General features: G+C 44.2%; 1 protein-coding gene across 8 annotated transcripts in view; it reads left to right on the forward strand.

The window, feature by feature from the left end:
* The window catches only part of LOC121585002 (autism susceptibility gene 2 protein-like), a 399498-nt gene that overhangs the window by 89349 nt on the left and 289073 nt on the right, over window positions 1-21076 (forward strand). For all 8 annotated transcript variants that reach the window (XM_045225745.1, XM_041901300.2, XM_045225746.1 and 5 more), the window contains exon 2: window positions 12239-12490. In XM_045225745.1, the coding sequence (XP_045081680.1) occupies window positions 12239-12490 (252 nt within the window). The remainder of the gene's footprint in view (window positions 1-12238; window positions 12491-21076) is intronic.

The raw sequence follows: 21076 nt of genomic DNA on the forward strand, positions 1-21076 counted from the left end.
CATCCACCTCACAGCAGGACAGAGTGAATCTCTCCCTGTGTACCAGACAACAGGCAACATGGACAGCCGTATCCAAGCGTGCCTCTGTCTGTTAAATAGTGGGTATTCACTCAAGCTTTTCATTGTTGCTCTGATGGGCTTGGGGGAGAAACTGACAAAACTGTTGAGCTTTCAATAGGGTGGGGAAAGAATATGTTATTTTTCAACTGTCATCCAATTAAGAGGCAGTTTGAGCTTTTCTTCAGAGTTTGTCTCCAGGGCAAGGCATTAGTCTGTCAATAAGAGCCAGACAATATTTGACAAAGCTTCGCTGATGTATTAAATCTATTCGACAGTGGGGGAGGACTTGACAAATTGATTTGTTGTCATCATTGTACAGTTAACATTATGAATTGAGCCTCTACACTTGGTTATTTGTTGTGTTGCTGTGAAGCCATTGGAGGAGATCAGGAGCAGGAAGTAGCAGGAGGTCAGTAGCTGTTGCTGAGGTGGCAGCCTTACAGAAAGGTGGACTTCTCACTTCCTCTCCTCCGCAGAGAGAGAGAGAGAGACAGAGACGGAGAGACAGACAGAGCCCCAGTGGAATGTGCATCTGTCACTGACACCACATTGTATTTTTGGGCCTGTGTGGGCCTGGGCCGATGAGGGGAATGCAAGAAGCTTCCTGTGACAGTGGGCGGAAAGTTCGCAGGCCATATTGGCTCCCATGCATAAACTGGCAAAGCATCATGTCAGCAAGTTAGCAGCCAGTCAGCAAAATTGAAAAAAATTAAAATAAGATGTTGATTAAACGTACAATTGTAAGGCAACCAGCTGCAATAGTATTGTGAGTTTGCTCAACAAAATTTTAACACACAAACAGTGACGCGCTCAAGACGGAAGTGGTCCGATGAAGCGGATGCTAAGCTACAAGACTGTTTCGCTAGGACAATCTAGAATATGTTCCGGGATTCATCCGATGACACTGAGGAGTCACCGGCTGTATTAATAAGTGCATCGACGGCATCGTCCCCCCCGTGACCGTACGTACATATCCCAACCAGAAGCCATGGATTACAGGCAACATCCGCACCTTGTATATAGCCTCGTTATTGTTATTTTATAGTGTTAATATTTCCTTTCTTTTGATTTTGTTACTTTACATTGTTGGGAAAGGGCTCGTAAGTAAGCATTTCACGGTAAAGTCTACACCTTTTGTATTTGGCGCATTTGATTGGTATCCTATTGCAGCTGGTTGCCTTACAATTGTATGTTGAATCAACATACTGTATGTATTTTTTACAAAATTACATTGCAGCTAGTCAGCCAGTCAGCCAGTTCTCTGTCTCCCTTTCTGTCATTCACTCCCTCCTCCTCCTCCTCTTTCACTCTCAATGATGTTGCACATGCAGCCCCTGCTAGGCCTCTCTTGTTTCCTGGGAACTTGTCAGAGCAGATCCATTAAAGAGATTTAGAGTGGGGTTTATTGTTGTTTGCACCACCCCATTGTCACCATGTCCCCCATACTTCTCCCCTCGTTCTTCTCCACGGGACCCAGCCAGGCCATATGGTGTCAGTCTGTCCAGAACCCCATCCATCACTCACACCTCTCTAAATAAAGACAGGCAGGCACAGAGAGAAAGAGAGAAAGGATTGGAGAAGACTGGGGAGCAGAGTGCTAATTCGCTGGGGTTTACAGATAACCACCTGTTATCTGGATGTGGAGGTGACGGCAGGGCCTGGATGTGGAGGTGAAGATCCTGATCCCTACTGCCTGGAGAGTTCCTCTTTGATGAAAGAGAAGGGGGGGGGGGCTGCTTCAGTCTACCCAGGAGCCCTTTCCCCTATCAGGAGCTTGGCTACTAATGAGAGCCTGGGCTCGCTGGATGGATGGATGGATGGATTGATGGCTTGCCGCATGTTTATTAAATTACTTCAATCAAGCCCCCCCCCGGGAGGGAGGGAGGGAGGGAGGGAGGAGAGAGAGAGAGAGAGAGACTTTTATACAAACCACCAGAATGACTGATGAACTTATTCTGTGGAGTGTAGCTCAGTTGGTAGAGCATGGCGCTTGCAACGCCAGGGTTGTGGGTTTGATTCCCACGGGGGGCCAGTATGAAAAAATAAATAAATATGTATGCACTCACTCTGGATAAGAGCGTCTGCTAAATGAGTAGGGATTAGTCTAGGGAGGAAGTAAATGAAAAGGAAAATGGCATGACATTTGTTAACAAAAGAGAACATATCTGTTTATTTCATCCTTTTGGTGGGCCAATTATGACATTGATCACTGTTGAAGTTGACTGCGGTCTGTTATGTTAAAATAATGATTAGCTGTTTGGCTTAGTGAGGTCGGTGCTTTTTAGAAAGTGATATAGCCGGTGTGCCAGAGTAAATTAAAGGGTATGCTACCACTTAATTAAAGGTGTATGTGTGTATGTGAGCGCACGCCAGTGTGCGTGCCTGTATGCCTGGCTGTGTGCGTGGCTGTGTCTGTGTGTGTGTGCATTAGTGTGTGTGTGTGTGTGGACTGACAGCAGCATTAGATCAGGGGGTAGTGCCTGCACGATGTTGTACAATAAAGTGCTCAGCTAAATCAATGCAATCTAAATCACACCACCAGGCCCAGTGATTTACCGGCTGCTAATGTGTGCAGAAACAGCCCACCGTTTATGCATAAATCCACACCCTGAAGGGCAGTGAAGAGAGCTAGATATTTTTGAAGCTGCGTTACAAATCTCTCCTTTTCGTGGGAGGCGGGTGGCTGCGGCAGCTGCAGGTGCTGGTAATTTACACCATAAAGAGAGAGATAGAGATGACGGCTGCCTGTCAAAGGGAGGATGAGGACCACGCAGGATGACATGTTTAATGGAGATGAGACAGCTGGCGGAATAGACGCCTCTACACCTCACCCTGCTGGCAGATCAAACAGTCCGCTCAGAAATGTTTTTTAGACATTTGTGTGTGTGTGTGTGTGAGACAGGAGTGTTTGAGTCTTTCAGTAGTTTTGGATTATGTGTGTTTTTTTGTTTGTATGGAGTGGCAGGAGTTTCATGTTGTGTACTCTTTCTGACAGGCCCCAATGGTGGTCTGGGGGCCCAATTCCATCAGTAAAGCTGCTCAGCTGTAATGGGGAGAAGTTACCCAACCGTATGAATGTGGCACAGAGAGGTGGTGCTATCATTGAGTTGTGACAGCAAAACCATTGGGACCAAGCAGAAGTAGTCCCTAGTTCACTCTCAGGGGATTATGAGAGAATGACTGACTGCTTACACACACACACACACACACACACACACACACACACACACATACACACACGCACAAAATACTTTGATCAGGGCTGTGATGTTGTTATAGTGGACATTGTAACTGAGACATGGATTTACTTCAATAAACCATCAGAGCATTGATAATGTATTCAAGCTGTCACACTCTCTCCCAAGGGATTAATTAAAACACAATTAACATGTTTAACAACAGATTACTGAAACACAAACAGCAGAAACCGGCAACATCATTCTACAAAACCATTAAAATGCCATTAGAAACGACCGCAGGATAACTGGTATCTATGTAGTGTGGTTCTGTAAGCACACCGTGGCTGGCATAGTGTATCTAATTGTTTAAAGATGCCCCTGTAACCTCTCTGTAGCCTCTAATGTAAAAGTGATCCCCAGCTGGGCTCTTTGTGTCTCCTAAATAATTACTGAGGGTGGAAAGAGAAGTGCCGGGCAAAATGTGATGATGTGCATTAGACACCACCGCCAGAAGGCCCCCTCTCTCTCTCTCCAGAAGGCCCCCTCTCTCTCTCCAGAAGGCCCCCTCTCTCTCTCCAGAAGGCCCTCTCTCTCTCCAGAAGGCCCCCTCTCTCTCTCCAGAAGGCCCCCTCTCTCTCTCTCCAGAAGGCCCCCTCTCTCTCTTTCCAGAAGGCCCCCTCTCTCTCTCCAGAAGGCCCCCTCTCTCTCTCCAGAAGGCCCTCTCTCTCTCTAGAAGGCCCCCTCTCTCTCTCTCCAGAAGGCCCCCCTCTCTCTCTCTCCAGAAGGCCCCCTCTCTCTCTCTCCAGAAGGCCCCCTCTCTCTCTCCAGAAGGCCCCCTCTCTCTCTCCAGAAGGCCCCCTCTCTCTCTCCAGAAGGCCCTCTCTCTCTCTAGAAGGCCCCCTCTCTCTCTCCAGAAGGCCCCCTCTCTCTCTCCAGAAGGCCCCCTCTCGCTCCCTCTCTCGCTCTCTCTCTCTTCCTGTCTGCCTTTCTATTTCTCTCTTCCTCTCTCTCCTGTTCCCTCTGCCTTGCTGTCTCTGTCATACCCTCTCTCTCTCTCATAACTCTCTCTCTCTCCTACTCTCTGACTTTCTCGCTCTCTCTATCTCCTTCTCTCTATCTGGCCATGCCTTGTGGTTTATGAATGCCCGGTGAAAAGCACCGCAGGAAATGACCAGACCAGGGGATGCTGCTGACTAGCTGTACTACCCTCCCTATATGGCCTGTCTGCAGTGTGCTTCCACATCCCAGGGTATGCCCCTGCTCCATATTCAGATGTAGGCCGTACCATACTTTAGCTGCCTGCCTGGGATGGCTGTGTGGGTTTTATACAGGCCTTTCCCCCCTCCCCCATCCTCCCCTCCCTTCTAGTGCAATTTGGCAACAAAGCTCGCTGTTGCCACAGCAACGTGTTGGGGTCAGGCCAGCCTAGTGGTCTCTCCTGTTACTATGTCTGCCTGTGAAGACTAGCAGATCCCTGTTCCCGTCCAGATCCAGTCTCTCTCTCTCTCTCTCTCTCTCTCTCTCTCTCTCTCTCTCTCTCTCTCTCTCTCTCTCTCTGTGTCCCTCTCTCAGTGTACCCTCCTCTATCCTCTCTCTCTGTCCCTCCCCGTCTGGCTCGGGGTGTGTACATGTGACAAAACATTATCCTGGTAAACTGCTGCGGTTTAGTGTTTGTTCTCTGCTCCACATGCTTCTCATTTCCAGGCGTTCCCAACCAAAGCTTTCCAGATGGTGTCATAATTTCTTGCTGTTTTTGTTTTTGGTCTATGTGTGTGCTTATGTTCCCCAGGTTGAACGCTGGTTTAGTCTTGCAAGCAGAAGTTATTATTTAGGTAATCATGGAGGTTACAGTGCAACCAGCTATATCAGGGATGGGCAACTTTGATGGGGGTGGGGGTCACAAATTTTTTTATAAATAAATAATGTAAACTGTGCTCATGTGTAGTGAGTTTCACTTACTGCCTAGTACACAAGGGTCCAAAACTGTAAACCTCAATGATAAAAATAAAAATACACTAAATAGATTCTACAGTTCCTTTCTTATATTTTGCAGATTTTTTTTGTTTTTCCACTAATTTTTGCTCAAGTATATCACAGGTGACTAACTATAGAGGATAACAGGGTCAGAGTGCGCAGTGGTCTAAGGCACTGCATCGCAGTGCAAACTGTGCCACTAGAGATCCTGGTTCGAATCCAGGCTCTGTCGCAGCCGGCCGCGACCGGGAGACCCATGAGGCGGCGCACAATTGGCCCAGCGTCGTCCAGGGTAGGGGAGGGAATGGCCGGCAGGGATGTAGCTCAGTTGATAGAGCATGGCGTTTGCAACGCCAGGGTTGTGGGTTCGATTCCCACGGGGGGCCAGTATAAAAAAAAATATATATATATATATATGTGTTCACTAACTGTAAGTCGCTCTGGATAAGAGCGTCTGCTAAATGACTAAAATGTAAATGTAAATGTTAAGTACCATGCTACATCTGGTTCAGAAGGCTATTGCAGACAATTCTACAACATGTACAACCACACTTTATACGTTTGTGTTGCAAATGTTTCAAAACATACAACCAAGAACATATGAGATGTTGAATATGCGGTCAGAGCCGGCCCTAGCCTTTTAGGGGCCCTAAGTAAAATTTTGTTGTCCCCCCCCACCCCCCACTCCATTCCCCAACCTAATGGGCCCCCTCTTGACAGCGAAGAGAAACATTTTTTTTGTTAATTTCCTTCAATTCTAAACATTTTGTCACGGGTGTAGAGAAAATGTTGCCATTTTAAAGCAAGTTTGCGGCAATTTTACACATTTTGTCATGGGCTGATAGAATATTTGACAATTTTATAACAAATGTCATGCGATTCTAGTCATTTTGCCATGGGGCGGAGAGAAAAATTAACGGTTTCACAGATAATTTCCTGCAACTTTTGCTATAGGGTTGAGAGAAATATTTGCAGTTTTTAATATGAAATCTGAGTGAGAGTGACTAACAAAATCAAAAGGTCGGTAATTCAAACATGATTACTACAAGTTTAGATAGCTGGCTAGACTAACTTACCAATCGAAAAACATTTAGCTGACATGGGCTAATTTAGTGACTTTCGAAATGTCTAATTTAGAAATTGCACTTTGTGTATTCTACTATTGTAAATCTCAGTAAAAGGGTGAGACCCCGACTGAGTTCCTGATAAAATAAATATATATACAGTGAGGGAAAAAAGTATTTTATCCCCTGCTGATTTTGTATGTTTGCCCACTGACAAAGACATGATCAGTCTATCATTTTAATGGAAGGTTTATTTGAACAGTGAGAGACAGAATAACAACAAAAAAATCCAGAAAAACGCATGTCAAAAATGTTATAAATTGATTTGCATTTTAATGAGGGAAATAAGTATTTGACCCCTCTGCAAAACATGACTTAGTACTTGGTGGCAAAACCCTTGTTGGCAATCACAGAGGTCAGACGTTTCTTGTAGTTGGCCACCAGGTTTGCACACATCTCAGGAGGGATTTTGTCCCACTCCTATTTGCAGATCTTCTCCAAGTCATTAAGGTTTCGAGGCTGACGTTTGGCAACTCGAACCTTCAGCTCCCTCCACAGACTTTCTACGGGATTAAGATCTGGAGACTGGCTAGGCCACTCCAGGACCTTAATGTGCTTCTTCTTGAGCCACTCCTTTGTTGCCTTGGCCGTGTGTTTTGGGTCATTGTCATGCTGGAATACCCATCCATGACCCATTTTCAATACCCTGGCTGAGGGAAGGAGGTTCTCACCCAAGATTTGACGGTACATGGCCCCGTTCATCGTCCCTTTGATGTGGTGAAGTTGTCCTGTCCCCTTAGCAGAAAAACACCCCCAAAGCATAATGTTTCCACCTCCATGTTTGACGGTGGGGATGGTGTTCTTGGGGTCATAGGCAGCATTCCTCCTCCTCCAAACACGGCGAGTTGAGTTGATGCCAAAAAGCTCCATTTTGGTCTCATCTGACCACAACACTTTCACCCAGTTCTCCTCTGAATCATTCAGATGTTCATTGGCAAACTTCAGACGGGCCTGTATATGTGCTTTCTTGAGCAGGGGGACCTTGCGGGCGCTGCAGGATTTCAGTCCTTCACGGCGTAGTGTGTTACCAATTGTTTTCTTGGTGACTAAGAGTGTGCTCCTAATCTCAGCTCGTTACCTGTATAAAAGACACCTGGGAGCCAGAAATCTTTCTGATTGAGATTTGGTCAAATACTTATTTCCCTCATTAAAATGCAAATCAATTTATAACAATTCTGACATGCGTTTTTCTGGATTTTTTTGTTGTTATTCTGTCTCTCACTGTTCAAATAACCCTACCATAAAAATTATAGACTGATCATTTCTTTGTCAGTTGGCAAACGTACAAAATCAGCAGGGGATCAAATACTTTTTTCCCTCACTGTGTGTGTATATATATATATATATATATATATATATATATATATATATATATATATATATATATATATATATACAGTTGGAGTCATTAAAACTTGTTTTTCAACCACTCGTTAACAAACAATCGTTTTGGCATGACACAAGTAGTTTTTCCAACAATTGTTTACAGACAGATTATTTCACTTATAATTCACTGTATCACAATTCCAGTGGGTCAGACGTTTACATACACTAAGTTGACTGTGCCTTTAAACAGCTTGGGAAATTCCAGAAAATGATGTCATGGCTTAAGAAGCTTCTGATAGGCTAATTGACATCATTTGAGTCAATTGGAGGTGTACCTGTGGATGTATTTCAAGGCCTACCTTCAAACTCAGTGCCTCTTTGCTTGACATCATGGGAAAATCTAAAGAAATCAGCCAAGACCTCAGAATTTTTTTTTAGACCTCCACAAGTCTGGTTCATCCTTGGGAGCAATTTCCAAATGCCTGAAGGTACCACGTTCATCTGTACAAACAATAGTATGCATGTATAAACACCATAGGACCACGCAGCCGTCCTATCGCTCAGGAAGGAGACGCGTTCTGTCTCCTAGAGATGAACGTACTTTGGTGCGAAAAGTGCAAATCACTCCCAGCACAACAGCAAAGGACTTTGTGAAGATGCTGGAGGAAACAGGTGCAAAAGTATCTATATCCACACTAAAACAAGTCCTATATCGACATAACCTGAAAGGTCGCTCAGCAAGGAAGAAGCCACTGCTCCAAAACCGCCATTAAAAAAAGCCAGACTACAGTTTGCAACTGCACATGGGGACAAAGATCGTACTTTTTGGAGAAATGTCCTCTGGTCTGATGAAACAAAAATAAAACTGTTTGGCCATAATGACCATCGTTATGTTTGTAGGAGGGGGGGGGGGGGGATGCTTCCAAGCCGAAGAACAACATCCCAACCGTGAAGCACGGGGGTGGCAGCATCATGCTGTGGGGGTGCTTTGCTGCAGGAGGGACTGGTGCACTTCACAAAATAGATGGCATCATGAGGAAGGAAAATTATGTGGATAAATTGAAGCAACATCTCAATACATCAGTCAGGAAGTTAAAGCTTGGTTGCAAATGCTCTTCCAAATGGACAATGACCCCAAGCATACTTCCAAAGTTGTGGCAAAATGGCTTAAGGACAACAAAGTCAAGGTATTGGAGTGGCCATCACAAAGCCCTGACCTCAATCCTATAGAACATTTGTGGGCAGAACTGAAAAAACATGTGCGAGCAAGGAGGCCTACAAACCTGACTCAGTTACACCAGCTCTGTCAGGAGGAATGGGCCAAAATTCACCTAACTTATTGTGGGAAGCTTGTGGACGGCTACCCTAAACGTTTGACCCAAGTTAAACAATTTAAAGGCAATGCTACCAAATACTAATTGAGTGTATGTAAACTTCTGACCCACTGGGAATGTGATGAAAGAAATAAAAGCTTAAATAAATCACTCTCTACTATTATTCTGACATTTCACATTCTTAAAATAAAGTGGTGATCCTAACTGACCTAAGACAGGGAATTTTAACTAGGATTAAATGTCAGGAATTGTGAAACACTGAGTTTAAATGTATTTGGCTAAGGTGTATGTAAACTTCCGACTTCAACTGTATATATAAACTCACCGGCCAGTTTATTAGGTACATCCATATAATACCGGGTCAGACCCCCCTTTGCCTCCAGAATTCTTTGGGGGATTCTACAAGGTGTCAGAAACGTTCCACAGGGATGTTGGTCCATGCTGACACGATGGCATCACGCAGTTGCTGCAGATTAGACGGCGGTACATTCATGCTGCAAACAGCACGTTCCATCTCATCACAAAGATGTTGGGTTGAGGTCTGGGGACTGCGCAGGCCACTCAAATAAACTGAACTCGCTGCAATGTTTTCCACTCCTCAATTGTCCAGTGTTGGTGATCGCGTGCCAACTGGAGCCGCTTCTTCTTGTTTTTAGCTGATAGGAGTGGAACCCGGTGTAGTCGTCTGCTGCAATAGCCCATCCGTGACAAAGGTCGACGAGTTGTGAATTCAGAGATTCCGTTCTGCACACCAATCTTATTTGTCTGTTTGTGGCCCGCCTGTTATCTTGCACGATTCTTGCCATTCTCCTTCAACCTCTCTCATCAAAGAGCCATTTTCGCCGACAGGACTACCTCTGACTGGATGTTTTTTTTTGTCTCACCATTCTCAACCTGCCATCAGTCGAGCAACTCTGTGGGTAAAAACAACCAGATATATCCAATCAACAACTCAATGACAAAAAAGCTGATAAAAAAAACATGTAAAACAAATTACATTCACTACCGGTCAAATATTTTAGAACACCTACTCATTCAAGGGTTTTTCTTTATTTTGACTATTTTCTACATTGTAGAATAATAGTGAAGATATCAAAACTATGAAATAACACATGTGGAATCATGTAGTAACCAAAAAAGTGTTAAACAAATCAAAATATATTTTATATCTGAGGTTCTTCAAATATCCACCCTTTGCCTTGATTACAGCTTTGCACACTCTTGGCATTCTCTCAACCTGCTTCATGAGGTAGTCACCTGGAATGCATTTCAATTAACAGGTGTGCCTTCTTAAAAGTTAAGTTGTGGAATTTATTTCCTTCTTAATGCGTTTGAGCCAATTAGTTGTGTTGTGACAAGGTAGGGGGGTATACAGAAGATAGCCCTTTTTGGTAAAAGGGTGGCTATTTGAAGAATCTCAAATATAACATCTATTTTGATTTGTTTAACACTTATTTGGTTACTACATGATTCCATATGTGTTATTTAATAGTTTTGATGTCTTCACTATTATTCTACAATGTAAAAATTAAGAAAAACCCTTGAATGAGTAGGCGTGTCCAAACTTTTGACTGGTATAGTACCTGTAAATATATATTTTGGGGGAAATTGATCCGCAGGCCTACAAAAGGGTGGTCGCGGGCTGCCAGTTGCTCATCCCTGAGTGATGTGTGAACGTTAGAATGTTAATGTGTTGTGTGTTCCTCCTGCCATGAAACACACACTCACACCACCAGACACAATATCAATTGATACCACAGCTCAAACACCAAGCGTGCTAACTAGACATGCTTCTATTAATAATAACCCGGGGGGGGTCTGCCATGCAAATTGAATAACTTTGAACTGCCAATCTCCTCTTTGAGATTATGAATATTGATGCGTGGCATGTAATGTCTGCACCTGTTGTATTCGGCGCATGTGGCCAATAAAATGTGATTTGATTTGATTTGAAGGTTCAGAGCCCCTAAAGAGGGAGAACACCTGGTAGCACTTTTCTTGTCCTTTGTTGTCAGTTTGTCTCGCTTTGTCCCGGTAAATCACTTCAAAGATGGCTCTCACGAAATGAATTACATGACTAGTAGCCCGGTTTGGCTTTCTCTCTGGCCTCATTAGAAATGAATGTGATGCCTTAGTGGGGATGAAGAGCACTGTTCTGTTTGGAGTCGCGCACAGGGCTGGATGTCAGTAATATTAAAGCCTCCTCTCAAAGTCGCGTCATCTCAGCCCACGAGCTGGGAGAGCTCTTTCTTTTTGTCATCCTATTAAACAGAGACCAGACGAGACTCTCACCCCAGAGATTTTACGCCCATTCTTTGTGTTTGTGTTCGATGTGCCTAACTAACACATAGGGCCTGGAGGAAAGCTTTGCTCACGCACCTTTGTAAATGTATCAGTGCTGTTGTGTTAGCGCTAATGTGATAGCCATCTGCTGCCCCCCCCCCGAGACAATTATTTGATTATTCAGATGGCGCTGCTCCCTCTCCACAGTACTCCACACGGTAGGGGTGACTGTAATGTAGCCTAGCCTAGCAGAGCCATGTAGCGGAGAACAGATGTTGCAATCTAAACTAACAACCCCGTGCAGGGCCCTGTGTGTGGCGTCAAGCAGCAGTGTGTCAGTGTCACCACCTCCCGCCAGTCGGACTCTCCTCTGCTGTTATTTCAGACTTTGTTTGTTTACCAATAGCTATGTCATGATGTAACTGAAGCCATATCAGTCTCCTGGCTGCAATGTTATCTCCTAGTTATTTGCAAGTCGCCCTCGCAAGAGAGGTTTCTAACCTCAAAGCTCTTCCCTGGTTTAATCAATAATTATGGTTATACACTACCCATCCCTACCTAGGGATGACTCAACTACTAGATATCAAGATGAGGTAGCCTGGTCATGATGTAACAGTAGCTAACTATAACTGTCTGTCAACCTAACAAGGGGCCATTTTTGCCAGACTGTACTGTATATTCAAGAAAAGGTTCCTTATCAAAGACAGAGACATAATATGATTAGGGACTTGAGGAAGGCATTGTGCTTCTGTTGACTGGATTAAACATGTCTTGAGAGTCTACAACTGACTGTGTTGCTGTACATAGTCTTTCTTTCTGCTTTGAATAATCCGACACAGCAAAGGTGCAGCTGTGCACTTGACTGTTCGCCAACATCAACCACCACATCATATTTTTCCATACATTAATATGCTGCTAATATCCTCTTTTCTCTCTCTCTTTTCCTCTCCTCTTCTAGAAGAAGACTGGGGCCCTGAAGTCTCAGGAGCGGAAGGAGAAAGAGAAGGAGAAGGAGAAGGAGAGGTGGAGAGAGGAGAAGCAGCAGGAGACGGTGGTGAAGAGACAGAAGGAGAACGAGGAGGAGGAGGAGAACGTCATGCCCACGTCCCTGGACCCCCTGGAGAACGGCTTCATCAACCACGCCCAGAGAGAGCAGGAGAGGATGAACGACAGGCTGCTGAAGAAAACATACTCCAAGAAGAACAAACAGGTCGGTTTTATTTTACTTTTATTTATCGAGAAAGTACCATTGAGGTCAGAATACCTCTTTTAGGGAGACCTGAGTGCTGTGTGATGTTCTATTGGAATGCATATAAAGCCACTTCAGCTGGAGACTACATTACATACATTTAATAAAGTTATGGAGGATTGACACAATTAAGGCTGAAGGCTCATTTCCATTGTGGTCCTGTTGCTGGTGTTGTTTCTCGTTCTGTATGTACCCTGATTCACTCACTGTGTTGGAAGTTCCTTCCCGCCCAGACTGACTGAGGCCAGTACTGGTGGCCAGAGGCAGCCTGTACTGCTAGGCCATTTGAGTCAGAGTCTGACACAAGGAGAAGATTGGGCAGGAAGCCATTGAAGCAAATAATGAGGCTGTGTAGTGAGAGCCTTCCTCATCTGACCAGAATATCTCCTTGATAAGATTTGTTAAGGAAGTTAATAGTGTTGCATGGTGTACCAAAACGTAGGTACGTTTTCGATACTATAACATGAAAATTGCAGTGGTGGAAAAAGTACCCAATTGTCATACTTGAGTAAAAGTAAACATGACTTAATAGAAAAGGACTCAAGTAAAAGTGAAAGTCACCCAGTAAAATACTACTTGAGTAAAAGTCTAAAAGTATTTGGTTTTAAATATACTTATCAAAAGTAAATATAATTGCAAAAGGATACTTAAGTATCAAAAGTAAAAGTAAAAGTATACAGTGAGGGAAAAAAGTATTTGATCCCCTGCTGATTTTGTACGTTTGCCCACTGACAAATAAATTATTAGTCTTTCCTTTTAATGGTAGGTTTATTTGAACAGTGAGAGACAGAATAACAACAAAAACATCCAGAAAAACGCATGTCAAAAATGTTATAAATTGATTTGCATTTTAATGAGGGAAATAAGTATTTGACCCCTCTGCAAAACATTACTTAGTACTTGGTGGCAAAACCCTTGTTGGCGTCAGACGTTTCTTGTAGTTGGCCACCAGGTTTGCACACATCTCAGGAGGGATTTTGTCCCACTCCTCTTTGCAGATCTTCTCCAAGTCATTAAGGTTTCGAGACTGATGTTTGGCAACTCGAACCTTCAGCTCCCTCCACAGATTTTCTATGGGATTAAGGTCTGGAGACTGGCTAGGCCACTCCAGGACCTTAATGTGCTTCTTCTTGAGCCACTCCTTTGTTGCCTTGGCTGTGTCTTTTGGGTCATTGTCATGCTGGAATACCCATCCACGACCCATTTTCAATGCCCTGGCTGAGGGAATGAGGTTCTCACCCAAGATTTGACGGTACATGGCCCCGTCCATCATCCCTTTGATGCGGTGAAGTTGTCCTGTCCCCTTAGCAGAAAAACACCCCCAAAGCATAATGTTTCCACCTCCATTTTTGACGGTGGGGATGGTGTTCTTGGGGTCATAGGCAGCATTCCTCCTCCTCCAAACACGGCGAGTTGAGTTGATGCCAAAGAGCTCCATTTTGGTCTCATCTGACCACAACACTTTCACCCAGTTCTCCTCTGAATCATTCAGATGTTCATTGGCAAACTTCAGATGGGCCTGTATATGTGCTTTCTTGAGCAGGGGGACCTTGCGGGTGCTGCAGTATTTCAGTCCTTCACGGCGTAGTGTGTTACCAATTGTTTTCTTGGTGACTATGGTCCCAGCTGCCTTGAGATCATTGACAAGATCCTCCCGTGTAGTTCTGGGCTGATTCCTCACCGTTCTCATGATCATTGCAACTCCACGAGGTGAGATCTTGCATGGAGCCCCAGGCCGAGGGAGATTGACAGTTCTTTTGTGTTTCTTCCATTTGCAAATAATCGCACCAACTGTTGTCACCTTCTAACCAAGCTGCTTGGCGATGGTCTTGTAGCCCATTCCAGCCTTGTGTATGTCTACAATCTTGTCCCTGACATCCTTGGAGAGCTCTTTGGTCTTGGCCATGGTGGAGAGTTTGGAATCTGATTGATTGATTGCTTCTGTGGACACTTGTCTTTTATACAGGTAACAAACTGAGATTAGGAGCACTCCCTTTAAGAGTGTGCTCCTAATCTCAGCTCGTTACCTGTATAAAAGACACCTGGGAGCCAGAAATCTTTCTGATTAAGAGGGGGTCAAATACTTATTTACCTCATTAAAATGCAAATCAATTTATAACATTTTTGACATGAGTTTTTCTGGATTTTTTTGTTGTTATTCTGTCTCTCACTGTTCAAATAAACCTACCATTAAAATTATAGACTGATCATTTCTTTGTCAGTGGGCAAACGTACAAAATCAGCAGGGGATCAAATACTTGTTTCCCTCACTGTAGATAATTTCAAATTGCTTATATTAAGCAAACCAGACGGCACAATTGTCTTGTTTTTTTTAATTTACGGATATCCTGGGGCACACTACAACACGCAGACATCATTTACAAACTAAGCATTTGTGTTTAGTGTGTCCGCCAGATCAGAGGCAGTAGGGATGACCAGGGATGTCCTCTTGATAAGTGTGTGAATCGGGCCATTTTCCTGTCATGCTAAGCATTCAAAATGTAACGAGTACTTTTGGGTGTCAGGGAAAATGTATGGAGTAAAAAGTACATTATTTTATTTAGGAATGTAGTGAATTAAAAGTAAAATATGAATTGTAAATGAAAGTACAGATGCCCAAAAAACTACTTAAGTAGTACATTAAAGTATTTTTACTTAAGTACTTTACATCACTGGAAAATTGGTTCGGTACTAGAATTTGTTACTTTTGGGTCTTGTATTAAATGTGTCTTACGTCCTACACTGACTGAGAGGATCAAGTCTGTCTAGTGATTTGTCGACTGGACCAGTAATTTCTCAGCACATTTGGCGTTCCAGTTGAACATTTAGCCTACATGCTCTGTCGCAGTCTCCCATACAAACTGCTGGTTCTGCGTCGCAGTCAGCACCACATTGTTGAGATTACACATTGAAAACTCATGCTATATTTGAGCAATATGATTGGTCGTTCATTCACGCACCGTTCATTCAAGGGAGTTGATGCATTCACGTGGCACACGCGAGCTGTCCAGACTAGCAAAAAGAAGCACTCATCAATCCACTCGCTGAGTTTATTTATTTTAGGGAAAGTGATTTACAAAAGTAAACTTTCAGTAGTGAACATAGTAGCAAATTAGCAATAGGCTACTGTTGATAGTATACAAAAAGACAGCTCTACAAAAATAAGTCTAGCATTTGTCTTGACTACTGTAGCCAGTAGCCTCTCTTAAAGGTTCAGCATCTTATTTTAACATTGATGTAATTTGATCTAATATTATGGCCAGAATGTTTACCCTGATATATATATTGAATTGTAAAGTTATGTTGTATGCTCTGAGTCTCATATATGGTTTTCCAGAAGGATTTTAGGCTAATGTCAAGTGCCCACAGCTCCATCTGCTACACTGAGTCAGCCTACCATTACATCTGTGCTAGAACTTCACACAAAGTACAACAAAAACTAAAAAGAGGCCCAAAGGTTATTCTGTGTTTGGCTAATATGCTTTCTTTTTCTGCAATGGTATCGTTTCGGTATTGAGTATCATGATACGAAACCTGGTATCGGTATTGAAATCAGAATTCTGGTATCGTGACATCACTAGAAGTTAACATGTTCTACATCAAATATATCTACACGTATATCTAGACTATGCCATGGACTGGATAACCATTATGTAGACTGTAGAGAATGCAGTGGCAGAATATCTCTCTCTCTCTCTTCTCCTCCTCTTCTCCCTTTCCTCCAGTCGTTATCAGACTCTCCTAAAGTAGCTCCAAAGCACCTCTGGAATCCAATGCATATAAAACACAGTGTTCCAAATGTGAATGGGATTTGATGAGAGCCTTTGTGTTTTATCTCCTACTGAAAATGTCCTTGGCACCATTGTAAACATAGGCTATTATAGCCCATGTGGCTGTTTATTATCCTCGCTTCTCCCCACTGGCAACTTAGTTTGTTCCCTCCTCGATAACACACATACACACACACACGCACACACACACACATAACTTTTATACCATGGTAATTGTAGTGGGGAAGGAAGCCTCAACAAAGCAGCCATCTGGATATAAAAGATGGTGTTTATGTACGTGTAGGTTTCCGTATAGCTGCTTTGATATCATAGAGAAGAGAGAGAGTCATTATAAAAGCCTCCAAATCCCCTCTAATCATGCTGCTTATTGAGGGAACTTGAATAGAGAGCTAGCTGCTTGATGTTGTAGGGTAAAATACAGTGAACAGATTTTTCACAGTAACACCCTGTGGTCGAAAGAGGATGAGCCTGTGTCCTAAATGGCACCCTATTCACTTTATAGTGCATCTGCTTAAAAGTAGTTCAATATAAAGGGAATAGGGTGCCATTTGAGATGCGTCCTAAGAGCAAGGCTCTAACTATCATGTCTGTATGTAAGAGATTCACTGGGTTTGATGTCAGCGTTTGGCCCATGTGAATTTGGACTTAGTGTGCTTTTTAGTGCCCCCTCACTGAACCAGCCTATATATTAGAAGGACTGCACTTAGCTGAGACTTTTTACTCAACTACACCAATTACCCTAGGACCTCGTGTCCTTCCTCCTCTACACTCCTGTTTTGCCTGACTAGCTTTCAAGTCAGTCAGTGAAGAGATCTCCCCGGTGTACTCTTATCCTCTTCCTGACCTACCGTGGCTGGCAACTGGAGCAGAAGCAGCTTCTCTGCTCTCAGGCACGTATGGCAGGCATGTCAAAAACAATTTATTAGAATTATGTTCTGTTCACAGTTCTCGGCCTCCTCTTTTGCTTTACCTCAGTAAAAATGTACCAAGGCAAGACAACATCTGAGTTATTTGATCAAATCTGTTATATGATGAATTGTGACAACTTAGGGCGTTGTGATCTTCAATGACCTCAAAACTGGTTATGAAAACACATGATAATGATGACTGTAGTGAAACAACAGCCCTGCCCACTGCCCAGCCCTTACACACAGACTAAATAAACATCATACTCTCCTCTCCCAGCCTGCTGTGTGGCCTAGCATCCTATTAGTGATTCGAAATAGTTGCAGTGTACAGTGAAATACTTAAGCTCCGAGCTCCAACAGTGCAGGTGTGAATGAAACAATAATATATACATATTTACAACTATGACAATGATAAATATAAATGTCCATTGGGATGTGGGCATGGTAATTGTCCATTGGGGTGGCGGGGAGCAGGATCGGGACAGGGGGAGTAGGTAGCTGACTAGTGGTGGCTATTCATCATCCTGATGGTCTGGGGGTAGAAGCTATTGGCCAGCCTGTTCGTTTTAGCCATGATGCTCCTGTACTGCCTGCGTCTGTGTGATTGAAACGGGTAGAACAGGCCGTGGCTCAGTTGGCTGAGGTCCCTGATTACCTTCTTGGCCTTCCTGTGACACCTGGTGTTGTAGGTGTCCTGGAGGGCAAGCAGTATGCACCCAATGGTGCAGTGTGCACCCAGTATGCTCTCGATGGTGCTCCTGTAGAACACTGTAGTGTTGTTCCCTGGCGTGGTAAACATGATCTCACTAACGTCATATGGTAATATCTAAACTAACCATGGCCTATTAGCCCTTTGGACATCAGCGCTGACCCAGAGCCACAGGATCAGTCTATGAACCTGTGGATGTATCCTGTATACCCTGTATTTATGTCTGTGGGAGGAGTGCAGGATTAGATCCACACTGGATAGCCTATCTAGGTATGTTTTTAAGCACTAAGCCGGGAGGGGGGATCAGATTAGTCAGGGCTAACTGTTCACTGGGGCATAGTTCACTGTTGTGTTCACTCTCACTCTGCTGCTGCTGTGTAGTGGGATAACGGTGGCGGCTGGAGGCTGTTAAGCCTGATAGGCGGGAAAACAGTGCAGGCTGTTAGGTTGTAAAGTAATGCAGCAGAGACAATCCCTCTGACTGATAAAGACCAAGACCCAGCTTATCTGCTCTGTGCTTATCTGCTCTGTTGAATGTCCTCCCCCTCCATATTATCCTCCCCTGTCCTCCTCCAGCTTCTGTCCCTCTGCCTCCCCCTCCTCCTCCCGCTCCTTCTCGTCCTCCAGCTCCTGTTCCTACTCCATATTCTCCTCCCCTGTCCTCCTCCAGCTTCTGTCCCTCTTCCTCCTCTTCCTCCCCCTGCTCCTCCCCCTCCTTTTCGTCCTCCAGCTCCTGTTCCTACTCCTTCTTCTTCTCCCCTCCTCCTCCAGCTTCTGTCCCTGCTCCTCCTCCTCCTCCTCCTTCTACACCTCCACAGCAGCAGAGCACATGATCTCTCGCCAAATTACCCCCATCACCACCCCACCACTCAAACAGCATATCACCCCTCAGTGCAGAGCACTCCCCCACCAGTCTCTGGGTCTGTAATGTAGCCATTCAGAGTTCTTTGTGATTGTGTGTTATGTAATTGGTTGATGGCTGTAAGTGGTACTGTGATAAGAGGGCCTTGACCCCTGTGATTCAGGTTAACAATGGGACTCAAACAGGGGCATTATTAACAGAGTTGGGAATGAAAGGCTGCATGGCGCTGGACACAGGGTCATGTTCAGTAGGTAAAAAAACGGAAGAAAACTGTTCAAAATGGAATGTAAAAGGGAGGTACTGGTACTATCTGAACTTGTCAAATAAAAAAGGAATGTCCGCAACTGTTATTCTTCCATGGTGATTTAATAAGACGCACAAAATAGGCTAAGTTTCGATGCGAGTTGGATCAAAACGTAGCCTATTTTGTGTGTCTGATTAAATCACCATGGGAGAATAACAGAGTTGCGGACATTCCTTAATTGTTTTATATGTTCTTCTGTCCTGCACCTGATAAGTTGGATGTGCATATTTCTCTATTTTTTCTCTTCTTATTTTTACTATCTGAACTTGTCCAACAAGAAACACTCATTTTCGTTTTCCGTGCAAAACATTTTGCGACGGTGTGCCCTAATGAACACAGTCCAGGTAAGGTATCTGTACTGAACTCAGCAGGGTAGTCTAGACTCACTGAGGAGAGATAAAGAGAAGGTCAGAGACAGCGATGTGCAGAGTAGTGGGAGTGCTAATAGAAGTTGACGGACCAATTAGTGGGCTGCTGGTAACACAAACACATATGCATGATGAATATGCTGCTGGGGCTAATTGTCTTTTGCTGCTGCATCAATGAGAAGAAGAGAGAAGATGAGTGTTTGGCTGGCAGTGTCACTCTGCTCTCACTGTCTCCCTACCTGTCTCTGTGTTGTCGTGTTGGAGGAGAATAGCAACTGTTAACTAAGCATAATAAAACAAGAAGGATTTAGTAATGGCATTATGTTATATTATCTAATATTCTGTTACACAAGACTGTGCAGAGCATTTCCTCAGAGGAAGTCAAGGAAGTATTACAGTCTATTATTGTCTAAACTTAATCTAGCAAACATAGAGTCATAACAGGAACAGGCTAGACTTTGTAGACATTTTCTCACTGAAATGTCCATGTAAAATCTCTATGTAGCTATGACTTGACTGGTGTAAATCCATTGCCTCAAGGTGTGTCCAGAGTAATCTAAATGGTCTATTTTCTGCTCGGAGAAGATTTTCTACCACACTCCAGAGTTTGTCTAAGGACTCCAGCCTCCTCAGTAGGCTCTAGTGTGGCCACCTTGTTTGCTTTTGGACGGCAGCCTCCTGCCCACAGTGCCAGGGGATGTCTGGGGAGCAGAGGGAAAATGAATGAAAGCATCCGGCAGTGTTCAAATTGTAAATGGTGCTGTGCTGAGTGGAGGGGCACTTATAAATCTAGTCCCAATCCCATTCCCAGCACTAACCCTATCGCCCTAGCCCTAACCCCTAGCCCCACTAGTGTTCAAATAACAAATGATACTGCACTGAGTAGGAGGTTCTGATAACTCCAGCCGTAGTCCCAGTCCCAGTCCCTGCACCAAAACTACTCCAACCATATACACCAGTCCTCAGCCTTATACCCCAACCCCAGGGCCCTAGACCCAGGCCTACTGTACTCCAGTATTGCTGGTCCTCTCAGGACTCTCCTTCCTCTACCGGCTCCATTATTCCACAGGTCCCCTGGGCCAACACATCAATCTCTCAGCACTGCATGGTGCTCAGCGAAAAAAGAGAGAGTGAAAAAAAACACAGCCCAAATCAAATCACTCACACACAGCTCTGGCCCGCCGCACTTAGTCAGGTGAATATTGCATGGGGCGGTAAGTCATGATTAATGCTGGAGCATGTTAGCCATTTGGCCAGGGCATAGCGGGCACAGTGCACACACCCACGCAGACACACGTCCCACCTCTAGCAGTCCATCCTTATTGAGCTGTTTCCTGCTGCAGCCGGGGTAGAGGCTGTTGGAAACCCAGCAGTAGCACTCAGGGACAATGAAGGCAGGGAACATTGAATTAGCAAGGTTGAAGAGACATGGCCTTCATATAAGGTCTGGTGCAGTAATGGTCTGGGTTAGTAGTAGACCGGTCTGGCCTGGAGAAGCAAGAACATGCTGTAGATACCGGCTCTTAGATCTATCGTTTGGCTGACGTTGCTTTTACGTTTTGATTGATCTATAGTGGTGGCAGGCAGATAAGCGTAATGTTCGTT

This window comes from Coregonus clupeaformis, chromosome 16, assembly GCF_020615455.1.
Source record: "Coregonus clupeaformis isolate EN_2021a chromosome 16, ASM2061545v1, whole genome shotgun sequence".
Taxonomy (NCBI): domain Eukaryota; kingdom Metazoa; phylum Chordata; class Actinopteri; order Salmoniformes; family Salmonidae; genus Coregonus; species Coregonus clupeaformis.